This window comes from Trichosurus vulpecula, chromosome 2, assembly GCF_011100635.1.
Source record: "Trichosurus vulpecula isolate mTriVul1 chromosome 2, mTriVul1.pri, whole genome shotgun sequence".
NCBI lineage: Eukaryota > Metazoa > Chordata > Mammalia > Diprotodontia > Phalangeridae > Trichosurus > Trichosurus vulpecula.
Window position 1 is genome coordinate 326,253,451 of NC_050574.1, and position 26,557 is coordinate 326,280,007.

At 40.9% G+C, this 26,557-nt stretch overlaps 1 protein-coding gene across 1 annotated transcript in view; it reads left to right on the forward strand.

Annotated features, from left to right (window-relative positions):
* KY (kyphoscoliosis peptidase) overlaps positions 1 to 25,365 on the forward strand; it is a 105,611-nt gene extending 80,246 nt beyond the window's left edge. The window contains exons 9-11 of the mRNA XM_036746396.1: positions 5,144 to 5,332; positions 10,526 to 10,716; positions 24,424 to 25,365. Coding sequence (XP_036602291.1) covers positions 5,144 to 5,332; positions 10,526 to 10,716; positions 24,424 to 25,316 — 1,273 coding nt within the window. The 3' untranslated portion in view covers positions 25,317 to 25,365. The remainder of the gene's footprint in view (positions 1 to 5,143; positions 5,333 to 10,525; positions 10,717 to 24,423) is intronic.
* The last annotated feature ends 1,192 nt before the right edge of the window (positions 25,366 to 26,557 follow it).

The following is a 26,557-nucleotide window of genomic DNA, read 5'->3' on the forward strand; positions in this document are numbered from 1 at the left end:
TGAGGCCCGGATGTGACCGTGGCTTCTCAAAGACAGACTCTGGCAGATTATATCATTTTGGAAAGACTTTAAGTGTGATCCTAACAGACTGTGTTTGCTTTCTGAGGACCAGGCTAGCTAAGTATGTAGAGTCTAATCACAGGGAGACTAACCATTTGGTGATGAACTATTTGGCTGTGAAACAAAGACTAGCCCTCAATTTTGAGGGCCTTCCACTTCTACAGTGACAGTGGCAAAAAGACAGAAGGAGGGAGCAAGGGTGATTTTTAAAAATCACATAATTTTGGACAATTCATAAGCATTAACTGCTGGTACTCTAAATGTGAGATCTTTCTGAGACCAACAAATAGACATACTACTGGAAAAAAAAAAACAATCCATATTAACCTTGTAATTCTTCCTACAAATTAAGTGAGAAGACAAAAGAAATTTTGGCTAAATAGAAGGCTGGTTCTCAAGCTCTCTTTAGAGAAGCAAATGAAGATATTAGCCAAGTTGTTTTTTTCTTGGACTCTAAGGGAACAGAAGAGCATCACTTCATGGCACACCTGGCCCATTGGCTTACAATACTTGTTGTGAACATAAGCAAAAAAGACAACCATAATGATATTTGCAATTAATGAACCATCTGTTATGAGAGATGAAGTAGAAAAATTCTCTGAAGAACTTGACAAGATCCATCAAACCAAAGTAAACCTACACTTTGATAATGATTGAGTTTAATGCAATGGTGGATGCTGGTTAAGGTTTTATAAACAAGAATCTAATGTTTATAGGCTATTCAGAAGCCTCAGGCCTTTGTTTCATGAATTCTTCCATAAAGAATAAAGTCAAAAGCACTGGACATAGTAAACACTGAACAACAGAACAAAAAATGAAAATTATTATATCTGGAAAGACTTGCATGAACTGATGCTGAGGGAAGTGAGCAGAGCTGGAGAACATTGTACACAGTAACAGCACCATTGTGTGATGACTGACTTAGAAAGACTTAGCTCTTCTCCGCAATGCTAAGACAATTTCAAAAGACTCATGATGGAAAATACTACCCACATCCAGAGAAAGAATTATGGAGTCTGAAAACATATCAAAGCATACTTTTTTCTCTTTTTTGTTAGGTTTTTTTGTTTTTTCTTTCTTGTGGCTTTTCCTTTTTGTTCTGACTCTTCTTTCACAACATGACCAATGTGGAAATATGTTTAATATCATTGTACATGTATAGCATATATCAGATTGTCTGCCATCTTGCGGGGGGGGGGGAGGAGGAGAGGAGAGAAAATTTAGAACTCAAAATCTTATAAAAGTGAATGTTGAAAACTAAATATTAATTTTTTAAAAAATTATTATATCTGAATAAACAAAAAATGACTGGGCTGCTCATGGGGATGGGGGAAGGGACCATATCAGAACTATTGTCTGCTATATTCAGACCATTAGCTAGTTATGGTAAAAGTCTAAATATAAAATTAGAAGAAAAGTTGAAAATGAGATGACAGTATAAAATTGCAATAACTTCAGCCTGACCTATTAAAACAAGCCATTGATGCCAAAAATTAGGAAATAGAAAGAGGCAAAGATATTAATGGCGATCATCAATATTTCTGGGGGGAAATTTATAATGTAAAACAGTTGCTATAATGAGACCAGAAGAGCCTAGAAACTGCCTTACCCAGCAAACATTCGAGAGAAATGGGAGCTGAAAGCAACACTAGTAAGGAATATAAATTCATTTATAAAATGCTACAGAGGAAAATGACAAAAGATTGTGAGTCATATTGCCTTTTATAAAAAAGAAAAGCAATGGAAGTAAAAATAAATCTAAAGAAGGCTGGGTCTGCGAGCCTAAGGAACTATGTTATCGCTAGAGAATTCACAGATGAAACCAGCAGGAAGTTAACCAATGGTCATGAAATGGAACAGATTTGTCAATGTTTTTATTACAATCTGTTTTCATTATTGATCATAGAATGCCGCCACATTTGGATTCTAACCCCTCAGTTGATGATGTGCTATATAGAGAAGTAGAAATAGCACTTAGAAAGGCAAAGTTGGTAAGAGCCACTGGACAAGACCAAGTACATAATCTTTCTGGAGATGACACAATCTTGGACACTCTGTGATGAATCCCTAGGAGGACCTCATAGAATGAGCAGGCATACATAGGTGGTGATCTCCACCACTGGAAGAAACATCCAAATTTATGAGAGCATACATCCATTAGAGTGTATGCCAGACACTGTACTAGGCAATAGGAATATAAATACAAAAAAAAGAAACAGATGCTGCCCTTGGTGAGCTTACATTCTACTGAGAAATCAATATGCATACTTGTAGAAGGACTGTATCTTTATGCAGGTGCAAATGAAAGGGATAAGGCATGACTTTAGCTTAGAAATGATAACACTCTTAAACCATCACATTAACTAACTTAGTGCTTGTTTACCAGAGCAAAACTAAGAAACTGTCTCCCAAGGCAAAATAGAGTCTTGGTTACACCCATAACTCAAAAGCAATTATTTTTCTCTCCCTTTTCCTAATCTAAGTATTTGAATTGTGTGAGCTAATAGAACAGTGTTAAGTAAAAGGACAAACATATTACAGGTAACATCTTAATGCATGGTGTAGACAGTACCCTTTTTATGCAGCTTTTCTAAGTTTTTCCCTGTGAAAAATCCCATGTGACTACCCACTGTTGCAGCCCTAATTCTCTACAGGGTGAAAAAATAGAGCAAGACAGAGAGAAAGAGACACACAGAGAGACAGAGAGATAGTGAGAGTCAGAGAGACAAAGAGGAGAGAAAGAGAAGAGGTGAGGAGAGACAGAGAGAGGAGAGAGAGAAGAAGAGAAGAGGAGAGGAGAGAGAGAAAAGGACAGAGAGAAAGAGAGAGAGGAGGGGGACAGAGACAGAGAGGTTGCCTCTTGGTGTATTTGCTACTAATTGTTTTTGAGGCAGCCAATTTTGAATTTGGAGAGCCAACAGACTCCAGATCTGGACTTTCTACCCCCACAGAACCACAAATTTTAAAACCCCTTATTCCTTATATTTGTGTAATATATGACAGTTTCCAAAGTACTTCAGTTACACTATCTCACTTGATGATAATTGTAGCAAACATTTATCCAGAGCTTTAAGATTTACAAAGTACTTTATCTCATTTGGTCCTCGTAACCACGTGAGGAAACTTAATGGGACAGTATATGGTATCGTGGAATAGTTGGACTTAAAATCAGAAAGAGACTTGGGTTTAGATCTCACCTCCAACATTTTCAGTCACATGACCCTAGGCAGGTCATTTAACTACCCAGAGCCGCAGTTTCCTTATCTGTAAAAATGGGGTTAGTTATAGCAACTAGTTCTCAGGGTTGTGCTAAAGATTAATTAAGAGAATGTATGTAAAATGCTTTCCAAGCCTTAACGTGCTCTATGAGTTAGCTATTATTATTAGGCAAGTACATGGGGCAAGTATTACCACCTCCATTTTACAGGTGGAGAAGCTGGTTTTAAAAGTTTAGGGGTCTTCTCCTATGTCACACAGATGGTAAATGCCAGGCCATTATATGGATAATCATGGGGTTTAAAGTTGGAAAGGACCTCAACTGGAAGGGAATGTCTAATTCAGTGGTCTCATTTAATAAATGAGGAAATTGGAGCCCAGAGGGGAGAGAGATTTGGCCAGTCACATAGGTAGTAAATAACATGGTTTGGATTCAAACCCAAATCTTTTTATTCTTATTCTAGTATCCTTTTACAGTACATTCTATTTGACCCTCATAACAACCCTCCAGTGTACAGGGGTTCTTAATCTAGAGTATGTGAACTTCTACAAAAATATTTTGATAAATATATTTCAATAGAATTAGTTTTCTTGGTAATCCTGTGTATTTTATTTTATGTATTTAAAAGTATTATTCCAAGACAGAGTCCTTGGGCTTTACTGGGCAGCCAGAGGGCACTCTGACACAAGAGCCTCTCCTGTAAGACTAGTAAGAAGAGGTATTACCTACCTCCATTTTGCAGATGAAAAAACTGAGACGCGAAAAAGTTCTAACTTCCCCAGTGTCACATAGCTAGTTAGAAACAAAGCCAGACCCAGACCCTGAATTTCTAATGTAGTCCAGAACCCTTTCCACTGTAGCAAGCCACATGCACCCAACTGGTGATGTCTTGGAGAAAAGGATCTTGGGATTATTGACATAGAGCTGAGACAACATAGTATGTAGACCCTCAGAGCTAGAAAGGACCTAGACTCCATCCAGTCTAATCCATTCATCTTGCAGATGAGAAAACTGAGGACTAGAGAGGTTAAATGACTCTGTCTAAGCTAGGATCACACAACTCCTTAGTAGCCAACTAGGTACATTACGACATGTGGCAGAGACTAACACAAAGATAAACAGAAAGAATCAGAGAAAAAAGAAGGGAACAAAGAGGTGGGGGACAAGTGAGGAAGACACAAAGACAAGACGGAGGAGGGGACAAGAAGGCTTGGAGGAGCTCAGAGAGGGGGAAAACAAAAAAATAGATAGTAACATAGAGAAGGTAAAAGAAAGCAGAAAAAATCTCATTGAAAATTCTAAAGGACTCATGATGAAAAATGCTATCCACCTCCAGAGAAAGAACTGGTGGAGTCTGAATGCAGATTGAAGCATACTTTTTTTAACTTTCTTTATTATTCTTGGGTTTTTTTGGTCTGCGTTTTCTTTTGCAACATGGCTAATATGGAAATGTTTTGCATGACTGCATATGTATAATCTATATCAGATTGCTTGCCTTCTCAAGGAGGGGGAAGGGGAGGGAGGGAGAGAATTTGGAAATCAAATTTTTTTTAAAAAGAATGTTAAACAAATTTTGTTTACATGTAATTGAGAAAAAATAAAATAAAAATTAAATGTTAAAAAACATTGAAAAACCAAATATAAAATGACATTGAGTTTTCCTAGAGAAATAAATGATAGCAATAATCAGCCTGAGATAATGATGTGGCAGCTAGAGGACAATACAGTCTATTTCAATCTTGCATTTTCTGCTGCTGCTGCCACCTCCGGCATCGCAAGTTATGTCCCCTTGAGAGCATTGGAGTGGATGAGAGACAGGCTCTCTGCATAGGAGGCGCTGCTCATTCATTCTCTCCTTCCCCACAGGCTTGCAGGGGTACATTGCATGACAGTGGCTGGATACTCCAAAGGTTATGGATACCAAACTGGACAGAGCTTTTCAGGGGAATATGACCACGCCTGGAATGCCGTTTACCTGGAAGGAAGATGGCATCTACTGGACAGCACGTGGGGAAGTGGCTTGGTAGATCCTGCCACCACCAAATTCACCTTCATGTAGGTACCCTTCCTCAGTTCCACTCAGTTTGGAGAAATAGGAGGAAAAGGGAGCAGAAGGCTCTTTGGGTCAGGTGGGAATGGAGAGAGCTTCTTTTTCATTTGCACACTCCCACAAAGGCACACTCGTATAGATTACTGTCACAAGCTACCTTACAGATGGGCACGTGAAGGTGCCAGAGTTATAGTGGTTCCCATAGAAGTTTACCAGAACCACCCCCCTGCCCTTTAATTAAATCCTACAGCTTCCCCATCACTAACCTAAGAAAGCATTGGACTATAGCAAAAATATTCAGTTTCCCATGACTCTCTGCCCTCTCCTTTTACCCCAAACACAAGTTCTCATTTTAAAAAAAGCAAAATTCAAATAGCAAAAAGAAACTAAGTTTATTGTAATTCTTTTGATTTATCTTAGGACTTGGGCATATAAGTACAGATTCTGTATGGCTTACTAAAATCCAGAGACAATAACCCTGTGAAATCCAAAGTAGCTTCAGATAAGTGGATAAGGCACTGGTCTTAGAACCAGGAAGACTTGGGTTCGAATAATCCCTCATACACTCATCTTTCTGTGTAGTCATCTCAAAGATCGTCACTTTGTCTCAGTTTACCACTCTGTAAAGTAAGAAGAGTGGGTGACCTCTAAGGTCCCTTCCACCTATAAGTCTATGACCCTGTGGTGCTCTGAAGTCACAGTATCTGCCTACGTACGTGGCCTGCTTAAGTAGAGGATCAATGCTGCCCTTCTTCATACTTTTGGGGGTCACATTCCTGAAGCTACATGTACATAGCCTCTCAATCAATCAAGGGTAAAGGGAGACTCTGTGAGCACCGAATGCAGGCAGATTCTTAGATTCACTCCAGTCTGTTGAGATGAAGAACAGTGAAAAAAAATACTGTAAGAAACAATGAACTTTCTAATCGTGTGTGTTTTTGAGGGAGACACATTCCACAGGGAAAGTAATGTCAGTTGAACTAACAGGATCCATATTCTACCACATACAGCCTTCTAACCCTCCTGCACTGACCGAACACTAGCCCTTTTCTCCTGACACCACCCCTCCCAACCCCAATGAAATCCCACTATCCTAGGTCACTTTAGTCCAGCCCAGGCTGTACAAAGACTTGCTAATACAGCAGCATACTCTGTCATAGAAAATCAAAGTTCCCACTCCTTTGAAACTGAGATTTGTGACCCCTCTCATCAGGTTGGAGCAACTAGGTGGCACGGTAGATAGAGCACTGGGCCTGGAATCAGGAAGACCTAAGTTCAAATCCGGCCTCAGACATTTACTAGCTGTGTGACCCTGGGCAAGTCACTTAACCTTGTTTGCCTAAGTTTCCTCATCTGTAAAATGAGCCAAAGAAGGAAATGGCAAACCACTCTGGTATGAAGAGTTGGACATGACTGAAAATGACTGAGCAACGTTTGTGGGACCCAGTAAATTTCACAGCATAGGCCCAACATTAGAATCACAGAAGAACACAACCTCAGAGATGGAAAGGGCTTCTGTGGTCATCCATTCCACCCTATGGTCTGAACAGGCATACCCTCTACAGCATTCTCTGCAGGAAAATATTGTGGAGGGGAGCTTCAAACTCCTTCTTGAAGCCCTGCAGTGATGGGGAGTTTCCTACCTCCCAAGACAGCTCATTTGAGGCAGCATTAATTGGAAGGTTTTTTCCCCATGAATTAAGCCAAAATCTATGTCACTTTAACTCCCACCCATTACTTCTCGTTCTGCCCTCTGGGACCAATTAAAACAAGTCTAATCTCTCTTCTCTATGGCAGTCAAATAGTTTTAGGATCATAGATGTAGAGCTGTAAGGGAGCTTAGAAAACATCTGGTCCAATCTCTTACTTTACAGATGAGGGAACTGAGGCCCACTGAGGTTAACTGACTTGTCCAAAGCTAAATAGCCAGTCAGTGGCACAGCCTGGATTCAAACTCAGGTCTGCCAACTCCATTCAAATCTAGCTCTCTCTCCATTATGCTATGATACTTTCCTAATGAAAGGAAGCAATTGTATCCCTTTCTACTTCTATTCTACTCCAAGCTAAACATCCCTTGTTCCTTTAACTCATCCTCAGATGGCACATTCTCCAGTGCCTTCACCATCCCGATCACCTTCTCCTGGATATGGTCTAGCTATCAATGCCCTTCCTAAAATGGGATATCCAGAACTCAGTGCTATAGGTATGATAAAACATGGCCAGCCTTTCACCTCTATCATTCTGCTATTCCATCAACGCAGCCAAAGCTCAGATTAGATTCTCTGGCACTTTTCCCCTGCTCTATCACATCGTTGACCCATATTAAGCATTAACACCCCCCACCCCTCTTCACACACACACACACACACACACACACACACACACACACACACTGTGGTGTAACTGTGTTTCCCCCAGTCTTGTATTTATACCACTAGTATTTTGAATTCAAGTATAGAATTTTACATTTATTCCTATTACATTTCTTTTTCTCAGAGTCAGCCCCTATTTCCAGTCCGTCGCAATCTCTTTGGATTGTAATTCTTCCATCTAACACATTAACCATCCCTCCTGGCTTTGTATGAGCAACAAATTCAATAAACATCCCATCTATTGTTTTACCTTAGTCATCGATAAAAATGGTGAATGGAATAAGGACAAAGACTGATCCCTGGGACACTCCCTGGGCCATTTCTCCAGCACGAAATTGATTAATCAATCATCATTTTTTGTATCTAGATGCTGAAACAGTTCTAAATTCACCTAACTATACCGTCACGCAGTTCACATCTTTTCCACTTATCCATAAGAATATCAAAAGAGACCTTTGTAAAATTAATTGCTTACATCCAGGTATATCTACGAAATTTCCCTAATCTGCCATCATAATCACTCTGTCAAAAAAGAACGTAAGGTTAGCCTGGCATTGCTTGCTTGTAATAAGCCCATACCAACTCATAATGATCACTGTTTCCTTTTCTACATGCTCACAAACCACCCCTTTAATAAAGGGTGGTCCTATTCTATTATTTTGTCAGAAATCAAAGTTAAGCTCACTAGGCCATAGTTTGAAGAGTCTACCTTCTCCCAGGATGTTTGCCTTTCTCCAGTCCTATAACTTCTCTCCCTTTCTTAATAGTTTTTTTTTTCTAAAATCACTAACCCATTCACGAATTCTTTTATTGCCATGGGATGTAGTTAATCCAAACATGGTAGAATCAATCTATTAAGACGATCTATTAGAACCTCCTCACATCTCTTGGCTTTTCCATTTTTGTCCTATTCACCAGTCCAAAGGCTGTGACATCTACATAATGTGACTGAAAGGTTGATGGAAGTTTTTACTGGCTCCAAGTCAGTCTGTGGCATCGACTGAACTTTGTGCAGAGCTCTGTAGTAAGTGCCATGTTCAGTCCCTTTCCCGATATCCCTATTCCCATCATTCTTCCAGTCACCTAGGCTCAAAACCATAGACTCATCATCTGTATTTCTTTTCAGATGTATCATTTCTTGTTTTATTTAGCCATTTCATGGGTTTGTGTCTGGTCATCAAGCATGAAAACTCCTTGAAATGTCTCATCCATGTTGGAATTCTCTGTATTAACTAGCAGAGATCTGGGGCTCTCCCATAAGGTCACATGAATTTCATCTGTCCCCTTTTGTTTCTGCAAAACTTCTTGGAACAGAAGTAGAGTAGTAGGCTAGGAGGCCATCGATATGCTAATGGACTAGAATAGAGCATATCTTTCCTTCATCAGATCCAATCTCAAAGGTCTCATTATTCACCCAGTACACTGGCCCAGGGCAAGGAGCCTACATAATGATCTATAAGATGTGTTTGCAACTTCCATTCCTTTTTTTTTTAATTTAATAGGGGGAAAAAACCCTCTGCTTTTAAAAATTGAAATTTTAACAAACCTGTCTCCTTCCCAATATATTACCCTTCAACCTCTAGTTTATAATTATGGTTGTATAAATTGCTTGCCTTTATTAGAGTGAGGGGACATTTTCCTCTCATCTCAGGGGTAAGAAAAAAGCTGTCTGACCCTGCCTTTGGTCCCCATAGGCCAATCCTTAATTGTCCTACAAGACAGTTCTAAACAAGGGCAAGCCGGTGTTGAAGCAGCCTTCCAGTGCTCCTGGGCTGCAGGATCATCAATTTGAGCTCAAAGGGACCTTAGAGGTCATCTAGTCCGAATCCCTTATTTATAAATTAGGAAATGTAAAAGCCCAGAGAAGTTAAGTAACTTTGCTGAGGTCACACTGGGATTAAACCAAGGTCCTCTGACTTCCACTTCAACCCTATCTGCTCAGCACCATGATGCCTCCACTACCCCACAAATGATGGTGTGTCTGTGTGCAGTGCTGGTTTTCTTATTAATGTGGTGCCTTGGAAAGCCTGTGGGGATGAGGCTCTGATAATAAATATATTTTTTTTAGCATGTCACTACAAGGCTGAGTTAAATAGCCTCACGATGAAGCAACTGAAGAGCAATCTAGAGGGGGAACAAAACTATTGTCCATTTCCATTCACTCCCTACCCCAACTCCCCTCCCCCCACCATACACACACACACCCTTGCCTGAATGTTTGAGGTCTGGCCTGAGCTTTAAACCTTTGCTCTTTTTTGTCTTAAAAATAAAATTCCTAACTAAACATTTGCCTAATGGATGCCCTAAGCATGACAAATCTGCAAATAAATGCAGGTCATATCCATTGTGTCAAAGGAACGACACATCAAAGGCATGTGATGGAATATGCATTATGATTTATGAAATAATCTCCACTGTGAAATTGGTGGAGCCCAACAAAATTGGGTTTTTCCAGATCAGAATGGTTCCTTTGCCAGTTATACCCCGATTCTGGTGAATGTTGGAAAGAACAATGGCTTTGGAGTCAGAGAAACTCTGTTACTTAGTGCCTGTGTGATTTCATGCAAATCACTCCATGTTTCTGGGCCTCAGTTAAGGGGTTTGAACTAGCCAGCTTCTGAAGTTTCTTCTTGCTCTAATTTCACGATCCCATAATCTCCTACTGCAGAAAAGATAGTTAACCCAAGAAAAGACAGTACTGTAAATATCCCCACAGTGACCCCAGAGGCCAATGGGAACACAGCATCCTTTTAGGCTGACCTTTGTGCAAGGCTGCCCTTCCTCCATACCTGGCTGCCCATGACTCTGTCTTTCCCTCTGCTGCAGATACAATGAATTCTATTTCCTCACCCACCCTGCCCTGTTCATCGAGGACCACTTCCCAGACAATAAGAACTGGCAACTGCTGAAACCTGTCCAGTCTCTGAGACAATTTGAGACCAATATGTACCACAAGAGTGAATTTTACAACAAGGGGATGCTGGCAGCCCACCCAGAGACATCAGTCATCAAAACAGGTAAAAGAAGGCTCTGGGCCAGGTGAACAAACAATGCTTCTCTGGTATGGCATGCTCTTTCTCTCTCTCTAAGGAACCTATTTTAATCATGTATGTCAGAGCTGTCCAAAATGCGGTCTGCAGGCCACATGTGGCCCACAGTGCGACTTAGCAGCCGCCTACAAGCATAGAAATTTACATAAATGCTTTAGTAAATGAAGCCGAACTAACACAGAGCTCTCACTAAAATGGCAAATCAAAATATATTGTCTATTGTTTCAATAAAAACCTAAGGTTGGACAGCCCTGATGTATGTTAATCGTTCCTCAACAGGTTAAGACATTTTCTCCTCAAGGGTCTCAGAGTGCAGAAATGTAGGTTAGATACTAGCAGGACTTTCTGAATTACTCTCATGACATGTGAAAGAACATAGACATTTCTGGGTCAGTCAGCAATCCTTACTATATACGCATCATATGGAAGACATTGCCCTGAGCGCTAAGATCCTTTAATGGATCATACCCTCATCGGTCCGGATACAGGACATGTGGTATTTTGGAGTCAACCCATTCACTTTGCCAACATTTATTGAGCACTCTCTGTCTGCTACTTGCTGGGGTACTAGAGATAATAATAGATTGAGGACCATACGGTCCCTGAATTTAAGGAGTTTATAATCAGCCACCAAGGGCAGCTAGGTGGCACAGTGGATAGAGCTTGGAGTTAGGAAGACTTGAATTCAAATCCATCCTCAGACACTTAGTAACTGTGTAACCCTGTCTGCCTAAGTTTCCTCATGTATAAAATGAGCTGGAGAAGGAAATGGCAAACTGCTCCAGTATCTTTACCAAGAAAACCCCAAATTGGGTCATGAAGAGTTGAACATGACTGAAATGACTGAATAACAACAACAAATCAAGGTTGAGGATACAAATAACTATAAATCAAATAAAAATCTGGCAAGGACGTAAAGGCAGTTCAGAATGCCACAAGGGGGGATGATCTGGTAGGGAGAACAAGAAATGCTTCATGAAGGAGATTTATTGAGATGGGTAGGATTTCAGTAGCAGAGATGGAAGGAGGAAAACAGTAGAGAGAGAGAACATCATGCACAAAGGCATGGAACTGAGAAAGCTTCAGAAATGTTTGGGGAACATCAAAGAATCTGGACTAAATTCAGTAGGCAGAAGAGAGCTTCTGAAAGGTTGGAGATGGGATGTGGCGTGATTAGAGTGTTTGGAATAGAGTGGAGAGAGGAGAGATGAGGGGCAGAGGAATCAAAGAGTTGTTGCAATAGTAGAGGCAAGCAATAATGGGCCTTTGAAAAGGGCTGTGAAAGGAGAAGGGGAGAGGGATGTTAGAGGTGTTGTGAAAACAATCTCTGTGTTCCCCTTGCTGTTTCTCTGGGAGATAGGAAGTCTAGGCCATCATAGTGTCTGATGGCAGATATAGAAAACAAGTCATAGTAGAAATGTGAGATCTACATTACATCACACAACAGAAAGGACAGACATAGATCTTGGATCTCCACAATAACAGTAAATTGCATGTGTAGAATAACTTCCAAATTACAGGCTAAAGAATATGGTATATATTTTATCTTATAGGGAATGGGGAGCCATTGAGGGTTTTTGAGCAGGGAGATTAAATGATGACGTAGATTTTATATAGATTAATTTGGCAGTTCTACAAAGGATTGCTCAGAGAGGAAAGACATCAAAGGCCGGCAGATCATGCAGGAGTCTATTAGAGTCTTCCAGGTAAGGGATGACAAGGACTCAAATGAGAATGGTGGCAGTGGAGGTATGTTTGGAGAGACCCAGGGAATGAGTGCCAGAGGTATTATGGACATAGAATTGCTAGAATCTGACAACTAGGAGTTAAGGAGAAGAAGGAGTCTGAGATGACTCATATTTAAAGCCTGGGTGACCTGGGGGATTCTGTTGCCATCAGCAGAAATGAGAAAGTTGAAGAGAAGGACAAGTTTTGGTTAAAAGCAGATGAATTCAGTTTTAAACATGCTGAGTTTGAGGCACTGGTGAGGTATTCAGGTAAAGATGGCTCGCAGAGAATTCTAAAAGTGAGACTGAAGCTCAGAGGAGAGACAGAGACTAGGAATGTAGATTTGTGAGTCATCTGCATAGACTGTGATGGCTTTAGGCAGAACTGCACCTAATTAGTCCTAGACAGATGGATATATTTCTTATACTTAACTGTTCTTTTTCATAACTTTTCTCAATAAGCCTGAGAAATTTTTTCCTTATGTCTAACCTAAATCCATATATCTACACTTATGGCCAAGTTTTCCCTGTTCCACTCTTATCAGTGATGGAGAATATCTTGTCACCAGGCACTTTATCCTGGTCTTTTTGTCTACTTGATGACTATTAAGAATAATAATTAGCATTATACATTATGTAGTATACTTTACTTTTACGAAGCACTTTACAAATATCTCCTTTTATCCTTACAACAACTCTGGGAGGTAGATGCTGTTCATATCCTTATTTTACAAATAAGGAAACTGAGGCAGAGGTTAAGTGACTTGCCCAGGTTCAGACATCTAGAAAGTAATTGAGACAGGATTTGAATTTACTTCCTGATACCAAATCCAGCCCTCTAGCCACTGCATCACCTAGCTGCCTCCTGCTAAGTTCATCATGAGCTAATGCCTCCTTGCTAAACTACTTTGTATTTGTTTGTGTATATACAGACTTATATGTGCATATCTTCCCCACCCCACCCCCATTTTTTAGATAGAAAGTAAGCTTCTGGAAGGTAGAGACTGTTTCATTTTGTAGCCCCAGCACTTGGCAAAGTAGTTGGTATACAGTAAGCAATTAATAAATGTTTGCTTGATTGGTTATACTACAACCCTGAATCCAAAAAGGGCCTCTTTTTGCCAGAATTATGACATTATTTGAAATCGAAGGTGTAGAAGTGGTACATATATACACACATGTATGAGCCTACTTGTTGGCCCGGTCTACCAATGGAGGGGGTTCCATATCAATAAGAGAGCAACAGAGTCACAAGCTCAAAGATAGAAAATGACAGTAGAAGGGGAGCTAGGTAGCCCAGTGAGTAGAGCATCAGCTCTGGAGTCAGGAGGACCTGAGTTCAAATACTGCCTCAGACACTTGACACATGTACTAGCTGTGTAACCTTGGGCAAGTCACTTACTCCCAATTGCCCTGCCTTCCCCACTCCAAAAAAAAAAAGGGACAGCAGAGAGAATTAAGGACATGACCTTTCTATCTAGTGCAATCCATATCTAAGGTAGGAATCCTATAAATAATTATATACAAGTGGCTGTCCAGCTTCTGTTGGAAGATCTCCAGATGTCTAGCTCCTAGAGAAGTAGCAGTGGGAATACAAAGACTACCTTCACAGCATCTCTTGTATCCATCCATCTCTTTCTTACCACTTCCACAGCCCTTTTCAAGTCCCTATTACTCCTTGCCTACATAGACTCCTGCAACAACTGCTTAACTGGACTCTCTGTCCCATTCTTTCCCCTTTCCATTCTAACCATTTCACTTTCAAACAATTCTAATTGTTAGGAAGCAGTTTTTGTTTATTTTTTTTATGCACTGAAATTGGCGCTTCTCTACAGCTTATACCCATCAGTTCCAGTTTTGTCCATCATGAGTGGTAATCTCCCTTTTGCAAAAGTTCCATTTTGATATTTCATAATGAAGTTTATGCATTCTCCATAACCATACCAGTGAAACACTCTTTTTGGAAGGTTCCACTGTACTAGAAAGGTTCTCAGTTTGGGCCTACTTAAAGACTAGATTTAGACCCAGAAGGAACTTTAGAAATTATGAAGTCCAAGAGTTCTTAACATGGGGACCCATGATAAAAACAAAAAAAAAAAACCTTTGATAACTGTATTTCAATCTAATTGGTTTCCTTTATAATCCGATATAGTTAATACATTTTAAAATGTTATTCCAAGAAGAATTCCATAGGCTTCTCCGGACTGCCAGAGGGATCCACAAAACAAGAAAAAAAAAAGGTTGAGAACCTCTGATCTAGAACACTAATTTTACAACAGAGAGGCAGACTTGACCAAAGCCAACAGCATGTTTATCCTTCAAGCAGTGCTGCTCTTAAAGGAGACAGACTTTGGTTTGACACCTGGCTTCCACAGTAACTCATGGTATGCCTGCGCAAATCGCATTACTGCCTCAGTTTCTTTATCTGTAAAATGGGAATAAAAAATATCCACACTCCCTCTCTCAGAGAGCATGTTATTTATAAACTGTAAAACATCATATAGATATAAGCTGTTATTGTTACATATAATAACATATAAATACAAGGGACAGTGTAGGGACTTGGGATCTAGGCCTTCTGCCTCCCTCCCGAGTCCAGCGAATCCACAACACCAAGACCACATAACCACAACCATCCGTGTATCCCTCAGAAAACCCAAGTCATCACCCTGACCCTGCTAACAGATTCTCTGAAGTCCAGGTGTAAATGGTTTATGCTTGGAGAGCAGAAGGTCCTGAGTCCCACCTCTCATGCCCAGTGACTGGCAACTGTGAATTGTCTGTAGCACCCAGATTTGTTCCGAATGACCTGCCCTTTTCAGCTGATGTTAGTTTCTTTAAACAGGTTGTGCTGCTCTCACTTACTTTTTAAAAAGCTATAAATATCTGACAACTCCAGCTGCTAAAATAACAGAGTAAGAGAGCTTGCTTTTGCATTGCCGTATCAGGGGTAGGGAGCCTTTTCTTCTATTGAGAACTATTGACACTCAGGAGAAAGGAAAAAATCAGTCAAGGGCCACACAGACATAAAAAGCAATTTGGTTTAATTAGGATTTGTCCATGGAATCTCCGATTTAAAAAAGTAGAAAGAGTATTTGATTGGAAGTCACAGAATCTGGGTTCAAATCCTGGTTCCACTACTCATTAGCTATTTGACTTTGGGGAAGTCACTTAATGTCTTTCAGCCTCAGTTTTCTAATCTGTATATTGAGGAAATTGTATTATATTATCTCCAAGATTCCTTTTTGTCATTTTTAAGCCACATCTGACTCTTTTGTGACCCCATTTGGGGTTTTCTTGGCAGATACTGGAGAGGTTTACCATTTCCTTCTCCATCTCACTTTACAGATGAGGAAACTGAGGCAAACAGGGTTTTAAGTGCCTTGCCCAGGGTCACACAACTAGTTAAGTGCCTGAGGCCAAATTTGAACTCAAGTCTTGCTGACTCCAGGTCCAATGTTCTATCCACTGTGCCACCTCGCTGCTCAAGATTCTTGCTAGTCCTAAATCTTATTTAGTCTATGGTCCTGGAGCATCTAGTCCAATCTCCTATCTGATTATGAATCCTTTTACAACATCTCAGTGATGACTCATAGCTCTGAAGAAGGGATTCTTCACCATTTTGCATATCATGGGCCCTCTCTGGCCATCTGGCAAAGCCTATTGACCCCTCTTCAGAATAATATTTTAAATGCATAAAATAAAATAGATAGGATTATATAGGAATACTTTTATTTTAATATTTAATGTTTATTATTTGTTAATTATAATATAATATACCATAACATAGTATGCTCTATACATTATAAGATTATAATATAACAATATAATAATAACATATGATATAATATAATGTAATATATAATATAATCAATATTGATACCATTAAATATTTAAATATAAATATATTTATATGTATATGTATAAAGTTCATAGACTTTAGCTTAAGAATCTCTGAAGGGCTCCAGAAGCTGTGTAGTACAACTTCGTTTTACAAGCCCAAGAAGGCTGTGACTTACCCATGGCCACAGGGTAATAAGTATCAGGGGTAGAATTCAATTCCGGGTCATCCACCTACAGAGCCAGAGCCTTTTTCATTGTATAGTCAGGAACACATTGCTTCCTAAGGCAGTTCTGTCGGCTTTTAAACAGCTCTAATTATTAAGAACTGTTTCCTCATTTGGAGCTGAAATCTCTTTGTTTGCAAATTATACCCACTGTTCCTAACTCTTCCTATGGGACCAAGAAATACAAGAATGACCCTTCTTTCTCACAATAGCCTTTCAAATAATTGAAAACAACTATTGCATCCTCTCTGATTTTCTCAGATGCTCAGAACCTTATAACGTTTACACAGCATTTGAAGGTTTGTAAAACACTTTACAACTATTATTTCATTTGATATTCACAACAATCCTAGGGGGTTGGGTGCTGTTATTATCCCATTTTACAAACGAGGAAACTGAGGCATACAGGTCAAGTAATATTGTTCTTTCCGTAGTCACACACTAGTGTATTTCCTAAGCCTTCCTGCCTCCAGGTCCAGAGCTCTATCTACAGTACCACTTAGCCACCCACTGACTTAATTACCTCTTGACATAAGCAGGGCAGGTATTATTATCCATTTTTAAGCAGATGAAAAATCAGAGACAGTCCAGCATTAATTCCCCTCTACCATCCCCTTAATAAGTAAGTGTTTATTCACCTTCCATTTGAAGACCTCAATCCCCTGAAGAAGCCTCTTCTTTTATGAGACTGCTTCCAATGTTAGGAACTTTATCCCTTTTTGCACATATGGAAGGACCCGTGATTTCTTCCATGTAAGGAATTCCTGGGTGGATGAGGTTACAAAGCATCCACGACTTAGTAGATAAGTTTTAGGGAAGAATTGGGGCCTGAAGCCTGAAGACATTAAGTCACTTGGCCCAAGGTCACAGTTACTAAGTGTCAGAAATAGGATTTGAATCCAGTCCTTCTAACTCTAACCCCAATACTCTACCTACAGTAGCATGCTACTTCTTTTCCTTAGAGAAAGTTGAAATCTTCCTCCCTGTAATTTCCAACTTCTTTTCCCCCAACAAACAGTCTTAGTTGTGCCCTTTTGTAGGGGAGTTGGGGGAGGGGGAAGGGAGAGAAGCAGAACAGGTTTAACCCAGCCCGCCCCCCCAATGCAAAAGCCCTGACTTTGGATTCAGGGGTCTCACAAAATGTTGACCATGCTACTTATTACCTTGTGTCCTTGGGGAAGTAATTTACTGCCAGTGGGCCTTAGTTTCATCATCTTCAAAATGTGGGTTGGTAGAGTAGATGAGCTTCCCAGCTTTAAATCAAGGATCCAATGATTCCCTCCACTCTGTCTTCCAATTCTTTTATTCTCCTGGCCGAACATTCTTTTCCCCTCCTCTGGACACACTGTGGTTTTTCAGTCTCTTGCCGAATATGTGACACAGCTCCTCAAAGATAGGAGGCACATAGGCATTATTAGTTGTACTGAACAGAACACAGTGGCCAAGATTTGTTTTGGCCCAGGGAGATTACAGCAACCCCATTACTGCCATCCATCCGCCTTTTTGAGAAAGAAGCAAATAAATGCAAGGCTAAATTCATCTGATTCTTTAATGACAGACAAAGAACAAAGCTTTATACAAAATACTAATGATAATTCATATTATCAATCGCATATTATTATCAATGAGAAGTTGGGGTAAGGGTAGGAAGAAAAAGGAGGAAATGAAGATGGGGAAAGAAAAACAACAAGCAAAGACTGAGAGAAGACAGACTGATCAAGAAGGAAAGGTAGAGAGACAGAGATAGAGAGTGAGAGAAATAAAGGGAAGACTAAGGGGCCAGTAAAAAGGTAGAAAGGAGTAGAGAAACAGAGGGAGCCTGGGAAAAAAAAAAAGAAAAAAAGACTGGTGCTTAGGAAGTGGGAAAGGAGAAGGGCTCATTCAATTCTGCCCTGTCCATCAAACCGCACACCGTGCAGTTCTTGTGACCTGTGGGCTTCCAAGTGATCACTGGCCTTTGAAATGCTTATTAGCTGATTAACCACTGCTCATAATTCTTCCACCCAGAAAGTTAAGTGCCAGAGTTCCCACTCAGATGCTCCTCCTCACTCCTGGTTCTACACTTTTGTTTCCACAGAAAAATTTATTAAGGGCTTACCATCTGCAAGGCACACTATTTCAGATGAATCTTATCTTTCCTTTTCTCAACTCCCCACCCCCCAAAAAGGCAAGATTTCTTCAGTTTTGTTGGTATTGTCCCTTCTGTGACTTGTATTTCTGTAATTCTTCTCCATAAGCAGAATTAGAGAATATTTCAACATCCGTGGGAGACAGACTTGAGAAGTCATCTTCTCTTCCTTTTACTCCTTTTACTTCATTTTATATTACTCTCTTCATTTTATTCACTTTGAAATAGAATAAAGTGGCCAGCCCAACTTCATGCAGGGAACTCTTGGCAAAGCTGAGCCTAGAGGCCTGGTCTCCTGACTTCTGCTTTAAAAATCCTTGGCGTTTTTCTCTCTCAAACCAACCTTCTGGAAGAGTTTGTAGAATCATAGAGTTGGAAGGAAATCCAAGAGTCATCTGCAATGGCCGATACCTATCAGAACTCTCCATAAACATCATGATATACCCAACATACATTCATTCACCATCTGCTTGAAAATCTCTAATGACAGGGAACTCACTACTCCCAAAGTGTCACAGTCTAGTTCTGATATTAGGAATTATTTCTTTACAAAGAGACTTCTTTATAAAGAACCAAAATACCCCTCTCCGGGACTTCTGTCCTTTGCTCCTACTGGGACTCAGCAGACTAAGCCTAGTTCCTCTTCCATGTGATAAGTGTTGATATACCTTTCATGCGTCCCTTCTATTTTCAATTTTTTTAGGCTGACCATCCTCAGCTGTTTTAACCAATCCTCATGAAGCATTATCTTGAGACTTCTGATCGTCTCTCTTTGGACTATTTCAGCTTATCAGTGTTGTTCCTGAAATATGGCATGTTAAATTGAATGCAGTATTCTAGGTATGGCAGCTAGGTGGCCCAGTGGATGGAGTGACGGGCCTGGAGTCAGGAGGACCTGAATTCAAATCTGGCCTCAGATACTTACTAGCTGTGTGACCCTGGGCAAGTCATTTAACCCTGTTTGCCTCAGTTTCCTCATCTATGAAATGAGCTGGAGAAGGAAATGACAAACCACTCCAGTATCTTTGCCAAGAAAACCCCAAATGGGCTCACAAAAAGTCAGACACAACTAATTAACTAATTAACAAAAACAACAGCAATTCTAGATATGGTCTGGCCAGACCAGTTTTAACCCTAATTGATGAGTTCAATTGAAAGAAAGAGAAGTGGTCCTCCAATGATGAAGAAATTAAAGTTCAAAATTTATCTTGTTCAGATACAACAAAACAGGTGTCGCTGGGAATAAGATCCAGAAGTCCTCATTCTTAGGTCAAATTCTGCCTGTTTAATCATATGCTTTCCTGAAGGTAGCAATGAATATATCTAAGGTTTGGGTATTTGAGCTTATAACATTTCCCTCTGACCTCCTCTGGATGTGATAGGGAGCCACCTGAGTTTATTGAATGGGGGTTATGTGGTCAGACCTTCCCTTTAGGAAGATTAATTTAACAGATTAGCAGTGGATGGACTAGAATGAAGAGAAACTCAAGGCAGGGAGACCAACCAGCAGGCTATTAGAATATTCCAAAAGTGAGGTGAGGAGGGCCCGCATCAAAGGTATTACAGTGTCAGAGGAGAGGACATATACTAGAAATGTTACCAAGGCAAAACCAGCAGGCCTTAGCAGCTGATTGAATATGGGGGACTTGGGGTGGGGACAGTGAGAGACAGTAAGGAATAGAGGATGATACCTAGATTGTGAGTCTGGGTGACTGGGAGGATGGTAGTGTCCTCCATAGTAATAGGGAAGTTTGGAAGAGGGAGGTGTTGGTGGGAGAAGAAGATATTGAATTGAGTTTTATAAATGCTGAGTTGGAGATTCCCAATAGGCAGTTGGAGATGTGAGACTGGAGGTCAGAAGAAAGATAAGGACTGGATAAATAAATCTGCATATCATCAGCTTAAATCCATGGGAGCTGATGAGATCACTAAGTGAAATAGTATAGATGCAGGGGTGGGGAGCCTGCAGCCTTGAGAGCCACATTGGCCTCGAGACTACAGATTCCCTTACCTTTGGTATAGAAGGAAAAGAGAAGAGGACCCAGGACAGAACCCTGGTGGACACCCACAGTTATTAGCCGTGACCCAGATGAAGATCCAGCAAAGGAGCCTGAAGCAGTCGAACAAATAGGAGGATCACCAGGATATAGCCGTGTCACAGAAGTCTAGAGAGACAGAGTATCAAGAAGATAGTTGACAGTGTCAAAGAGGGGGGTCAAGAAGGAAGAGAGCAGAGAAAAATCCCATTAGATTTGGCAATTAAGAAATCATTGATAACACTGGAGAGGGTATTTTCAGCTGAATGAAGAAGTTGGAAGCCAGTCTATAGAGAGTGAAGAGGAGAGTGAGAGGAAAGCAGGTAGAGACCTCTACTGTAGACATCCTTCTGAAGGCATGTGACCACAGAAGAGAAAGCAACCATAGGATGATGGCTAGGAAGCATGGATGGATCAAGTGAACGGTGTTTGAAGGCAGAGGAGACATGGATGTTTGTTTGTAGGCAGTGGGGAAGCAGCCAGTAAACAAAGAAAGACTGACTATAAGTCAGAGAGTAGGGATAATAGAGGGGGGCAGTCTGCTGGGGTGGGATAGAGGTATTTGCCTCGGTGTGGAAAAGGGCCACCTTTTCACGTGAGACAGGGGTGAAGGAGAAAATAGTGGCAGAAGTTGTCTGGGTGATGAGTAAGGAGGAAAGAATAGAGAGTTCTCAGAAAATGGCTTCAATTTTTTTTCAGCAAAATGAGGTGAAATTCTCAGCTGAGAGGACAGGGGGAGTAGGAGCTGCTGGAGGTTTGAAAAAAGGTGAAAATAGAATAGTCACTATGATGAATGGGATGATGAGTCAGCCAGAGACATATAAAAAATTACCTTGCTGCAGTGAGGGTCCAGTTCAAAATTATATAACATAAATATGTAGCAGATGCAGGCAGGATGGTTTTATCATTTTCTCCATCTTTTTTCAACAGGGTGTGAATAGGAGTGAAGACAGTACATGGTGAGAGTAATCCAAGGCAGAGCTTTGGCAGAGCAAGAATATAAAAGTGTAAGACTTATAAAAGTATAAGGCTGAGTTCTTGCTCTCAGGGAGTTTATCATTTAATTGAAGACATAAGGTGGATATACACATAGGAAAAGTCAAATAACTGGACAAGCATAAGCATGATAGATGAATCATACTGACAGTAAGTACCACAATAATTGAGGGCATAGTTATCATTGTGGGTTGGAATAGTCAAAGACGGTTTCATGTAAGAAATGAGACTTCGGCTAGGCTTTAAAAAAGGTCTGGATAGGCAAAAGGAGGGGGCAGAGCATTCCAGGAAGGGGGAAACAAATGAACAAGGTGGACAAGGGAGGATGTATCCAGCATGCTAAGTTTGAAATAACAATCCAAGTAGAAGTAGCTAGCAGGGATCTGGAGATGTAGCTCAAGGGAGAGGTTAGACTGGAATTTAGGAGTCATCAGCAGTAGTGGTATTTGAAGCCATAGGGCTGAATAAGATCTCTTAGGAAGAGTGCAGTAAGAGAAAGGCTAGAGACAGAACCTTAGAGAATTCCCACAATTGCAAGAGGGAAGGAAAGCAAAAAAGCAGAGAAGGACTAGGCTGAGAGGTAGAATCCCAACAAATATGAAAGAAAACCAAGAGGCAGAAACCAAGGAAGAAAAGATACCCAAGGAGGGAAGGCCAGAGGCTGCAGTGGGATTAAGGAGGATGTGGTCTGAGAAAAAGTCATTGGATTTGATGATTAAAAGATGACCTTTGAAAGACCAGCTTCAATAGAGGAGTGGAGGTGGAATCTGTATTACAAGATATCAATAGATGTCATAGGTTTTGATCATTTATTTGAATAGTTTGGGAGTAAGAGAAGGAGAGGAAATAGGACAAGGTTATCTGGAGCCAATAACTGGATCCAGGGACAGTTGTTGGATTTGGACTTTGTGTGTTTTAATTAAGGGACTCTGCACATGTTAAGAAGGAAGAGGGGAAAGAGACAGAAAAGATAAGTTTTCTATAACAATTCTTTGCATTTTGACCCTTTGCCTGCAGTTTGCTTTGCCCTAAAATTACAGAGGATAGTCCAAAGTCTAAGTCAAGGGACTTGTGTGGTCCCTTTCAATTCTTAATATTCTATGACTCACCTCCCTCTCAGATTTAAGAAAATCCATTGACAAGAAGAAAGGGAATGTGGAATTCTTGAAAAGAGCATGAAACTACCTTCTTTTCACACTTTAAATACATCAGTAAATGGGGCTAATAAAGTTGAATCAGATTAACTAAAAATGGTAAACATATGTAAAAGATAAAGACCCAGTACAACACTACTGAGGAGAGTTCAGCTGAGTGTGTCAGCATAGTGTAGGAAAGAGGGATGGATGAAAGTCAGAGGACCTAAGAGTTAGTCCCTCATCTGATCCTTACTATCTCTGTGACCTTGGACAAGCCACTTGGACCACTAATGCCCCTTCCAGCTCTAAAGCTATGATCCTTCGTGTGTATAAGATTTTGAGGCTTACAAGCAGCAGACCACAAGTTCTCAATTTATCTGTTGCTGTCAGGAGGGGCAGAAAAGTTGGATCAATGAAATTCCTCTGTCTCCCTTATGCCACGTTTCAACCTCGTCTTCCACTAAGACTTTGAAAAGAGATAAAATGCACTGGCCTGAATCTTCCCTGATTGCTAGGGAAATGAACCCAAAAAAGGGGAAATGAGCATACAAAAAGAGGGGAAGAACAAAAAATCCCAAATAAGACATGTGCTGATGACAGAGTAAGACCATAGACTTTAGATCTGAAAAAGACCATAGAAATGATCCAATCCACTCTCCATGTTTTATAAGTGAGAAAACTGAGGTTTGAAGGAATACATTGATTTATCCAAGGTCACTCAAGTAGATTGTTTTTAAAAAGCTGGGATTTTTAATCTAGCTTTTCTGACTCTAAATTCAATGACCTTTTCCCTATACTGTGCTGCTTTACTGGAACCACACTGCCAACCTCTAAGTCAAGGGTTCTCTATCTTTTTGTGTGTTATGGACCCTTTTGGAAACCTAGAGAAGCCTATAGACTCCTCAGAATAATGGGTTTTTTCCATCATAATTGAAATGAAAAATTTTCATTAGACCTGAGTGAAAAGAAAAATGTATTTTTTTCTATCCAAGTTCATAGACACCCTAAAATACATCCAAAGATCTCTTTGGGGTCCATGGGCCTCAAGTTAAGAACTCCTGCTCTGAGTAATAGAGAAGTGCTTGACTGGAGCAGCTAGGTGGCACAGTGAGTAGAGCACCAGCCCCAGAGTCAGGAGGACCTGAGTTCAAATGTGACCTCAGACACTTGACACACTTATTAGCTGTGTGACCTTGGGCAAGTCACTTAACCTCAATTGTCCTGCCTTCCCCCCTCCAAAAAAGGGGAGAGAGAGAGAGAGAGAGAGAGAGAGAGAGAGAGAAGTGCTTGACAAAGTTAATGAATGAAGTCTTCCAGCACAGTACTTCGAACTCAATGGGAACTTAATAAATGGATATTGAAGGAATGGATGAATGATCAGGATGTTATCATGTATAGCAGAGGCTCAACTTCACATATAAACCCCTCCTATCTTCTAGATCAGTCCAGAGCAGCATTTTGTACTCAAACCATTGACAACCATTTATTTATGAAGTGCAGTAGTTGTAGCCCTCAGGGAGCCTACATTCTATTGGAGGAGATAAGAGAAGCTTCTAACAAGGTCTTTGCTTTATTTCCCTACAGTAAAAGGAAAAGCCACCATTTCCATCGAGAGTTGCTCCCCAACACTCTTCATGTTCATGCTCAATGGAAAACAGGAAAATGGCATAATGACTTTCAAGAAGAATGGGATGAAGCTGGAGGTGTACCCCCAGACCACTGGCACTCACAAGTTACAGATCTTTGCTAAAGGCACCTCAGATCTCTACAGCTCTGTGTTAGAATATACCCTGGAATGCAGCTCAGTGGACAGGAGCATCCAGCTTCCCTCCGAACTCCACCAGCCCGTGGGCCCCAGCTGGTTCTCTGAGCAGGCAGGCATCCTGAAGCCTTCACACCCTGATCCCATCATTCACACCCAGGATGGGCGCTGCTCCATCAGCTTTGGGGTAGAAGAGGGCATCAGCGTCTTAGCCTCATTACACGGAGATGAGAAAATAACCGAGGAGACGCAGCGACGTTACATCTTCCAGCTCCATGGGGAGAAGAGAACAGAGCTGAAAGTCCAACTTCCCTACGCAGGGAAGTTTGCCCTGAAAATCTTTGCCAAGAAGAGGTTGGACCCAGGCAACTATGTCTTCATCTTCAATTACCTCCTCTGTTGCTCTAACACTAAAGTGAAATGGCCTGTGTTCCCGGAGAGTTTTGGCAACTGGGGTCAGGACAATGAGTTGCTAGAGCCTCTGTCCGGGGTGCTGCCGGCCAACCGGAATATCCCATTTAAACTGAAGCTCCATGGGGTAGCAGAAGCATTAGTGAAAGGGCAGGACACATGGCCTCTGACGCTGAGCCAAGATGGCTACTGGGAGGGTACCTGTAACACTGCCGGCTGCCGAGAGGTTTACGTCATGGTCTTGGAGAACGCCAACCACAACTTCTACTCCTACATCCTGAAATACAAAGTGACAGCCCAATGACAATCCTTGAGCTCCTTCTACTCCATCTTTCTGGATGGACATTTCTCATTTTTCCAGCTCAGCAAAGTTAGAGTAGTATGCTAAATAGAGTGGGGGAGAGAGAGAGAGAGAGAGAGAGAGAGAGAGAGAGAGAGAGAGAGAGAGAGAGAGAGAGAAGGGGGAGGGAGAGAGAGGGAGAGGGAGAGAGAGGAGAGATGAACTATAAGACAGCATCATCTAGGAAATAGAAAGGGCCTGAAAAGCTAGTTGCTGGTCCTTGTTCTGCCTCCTGCTAACTCATTGAGTGATCTTCATGAAGTCACTTCTATACTCAGTAATTCAGTTTTCCTTTTTGCCTAGGGGATAATGATACTTATATCCTATTCACTTTGCAAGAAAGTTGTGAGAATAAGATGATAGATGCAATGGCGTTTTAGAAGATAAGGTGCTACATCCATCTAAGGTTTTTGTGATCATAGTAAAGCCCTGTTATAATGTTGATGTGGGGGAACAAGGATACTGACCATGTTATAGGGTTTCCTCATTGTAAAGAGAGAATTGCCTTCAATGTTCAGGGTCCATGAAATGATCACAGAGGATAAATCAAATCTATTCAATACTAAAGGATGGAATTGTATGATATTTAGTGTAGAGAGTATCAGGACTCCCTGAAAAGAACACACACACACACACACACACACACACACATACATCTCCCAAGTCCATCAGGAAATGACAGTGTTCAAAGCTTTCAGCAGTGGCCCTGCTGCCCCATTCCCTCTCCCTTCTGTATCCCTTTGCTGGCAGTCAGACAAGCCATGTCAGGAGCAAGGAAGCCCACGTGAGAATCCATCATCCTCATGACCCTCTCAGGGTCCCACACAGCCAGAAGACACAATCCCTGCCCTCTTGACCTTGGGTTCCATCTAATGCATTAAAAATGACAACCTGAGAGGTGGGCTGAGAGAAGCCAAAATAGAGAAGATATGTCAGAGTATAGAGTGGGTTTAAAAACAAAAGCAGTGTTTACTTCTTCCATAATCCAACTCCTATTTTAAAGGGACCCAGAAATTAGTCACACACACACACACACACACAGCCACTCTACAATAAAATAGTAAGTGCAATCAGCTCAACACAACTACCCCAGAAACCCTTACATCTCCTCCTCTCCACCTTTTATTCAGTCATTTCATTGCACAAAAACCTTAGAGTGTGAGAATTAGAAGTCAGTCAATGACTTATTAGATGCATTCTATATG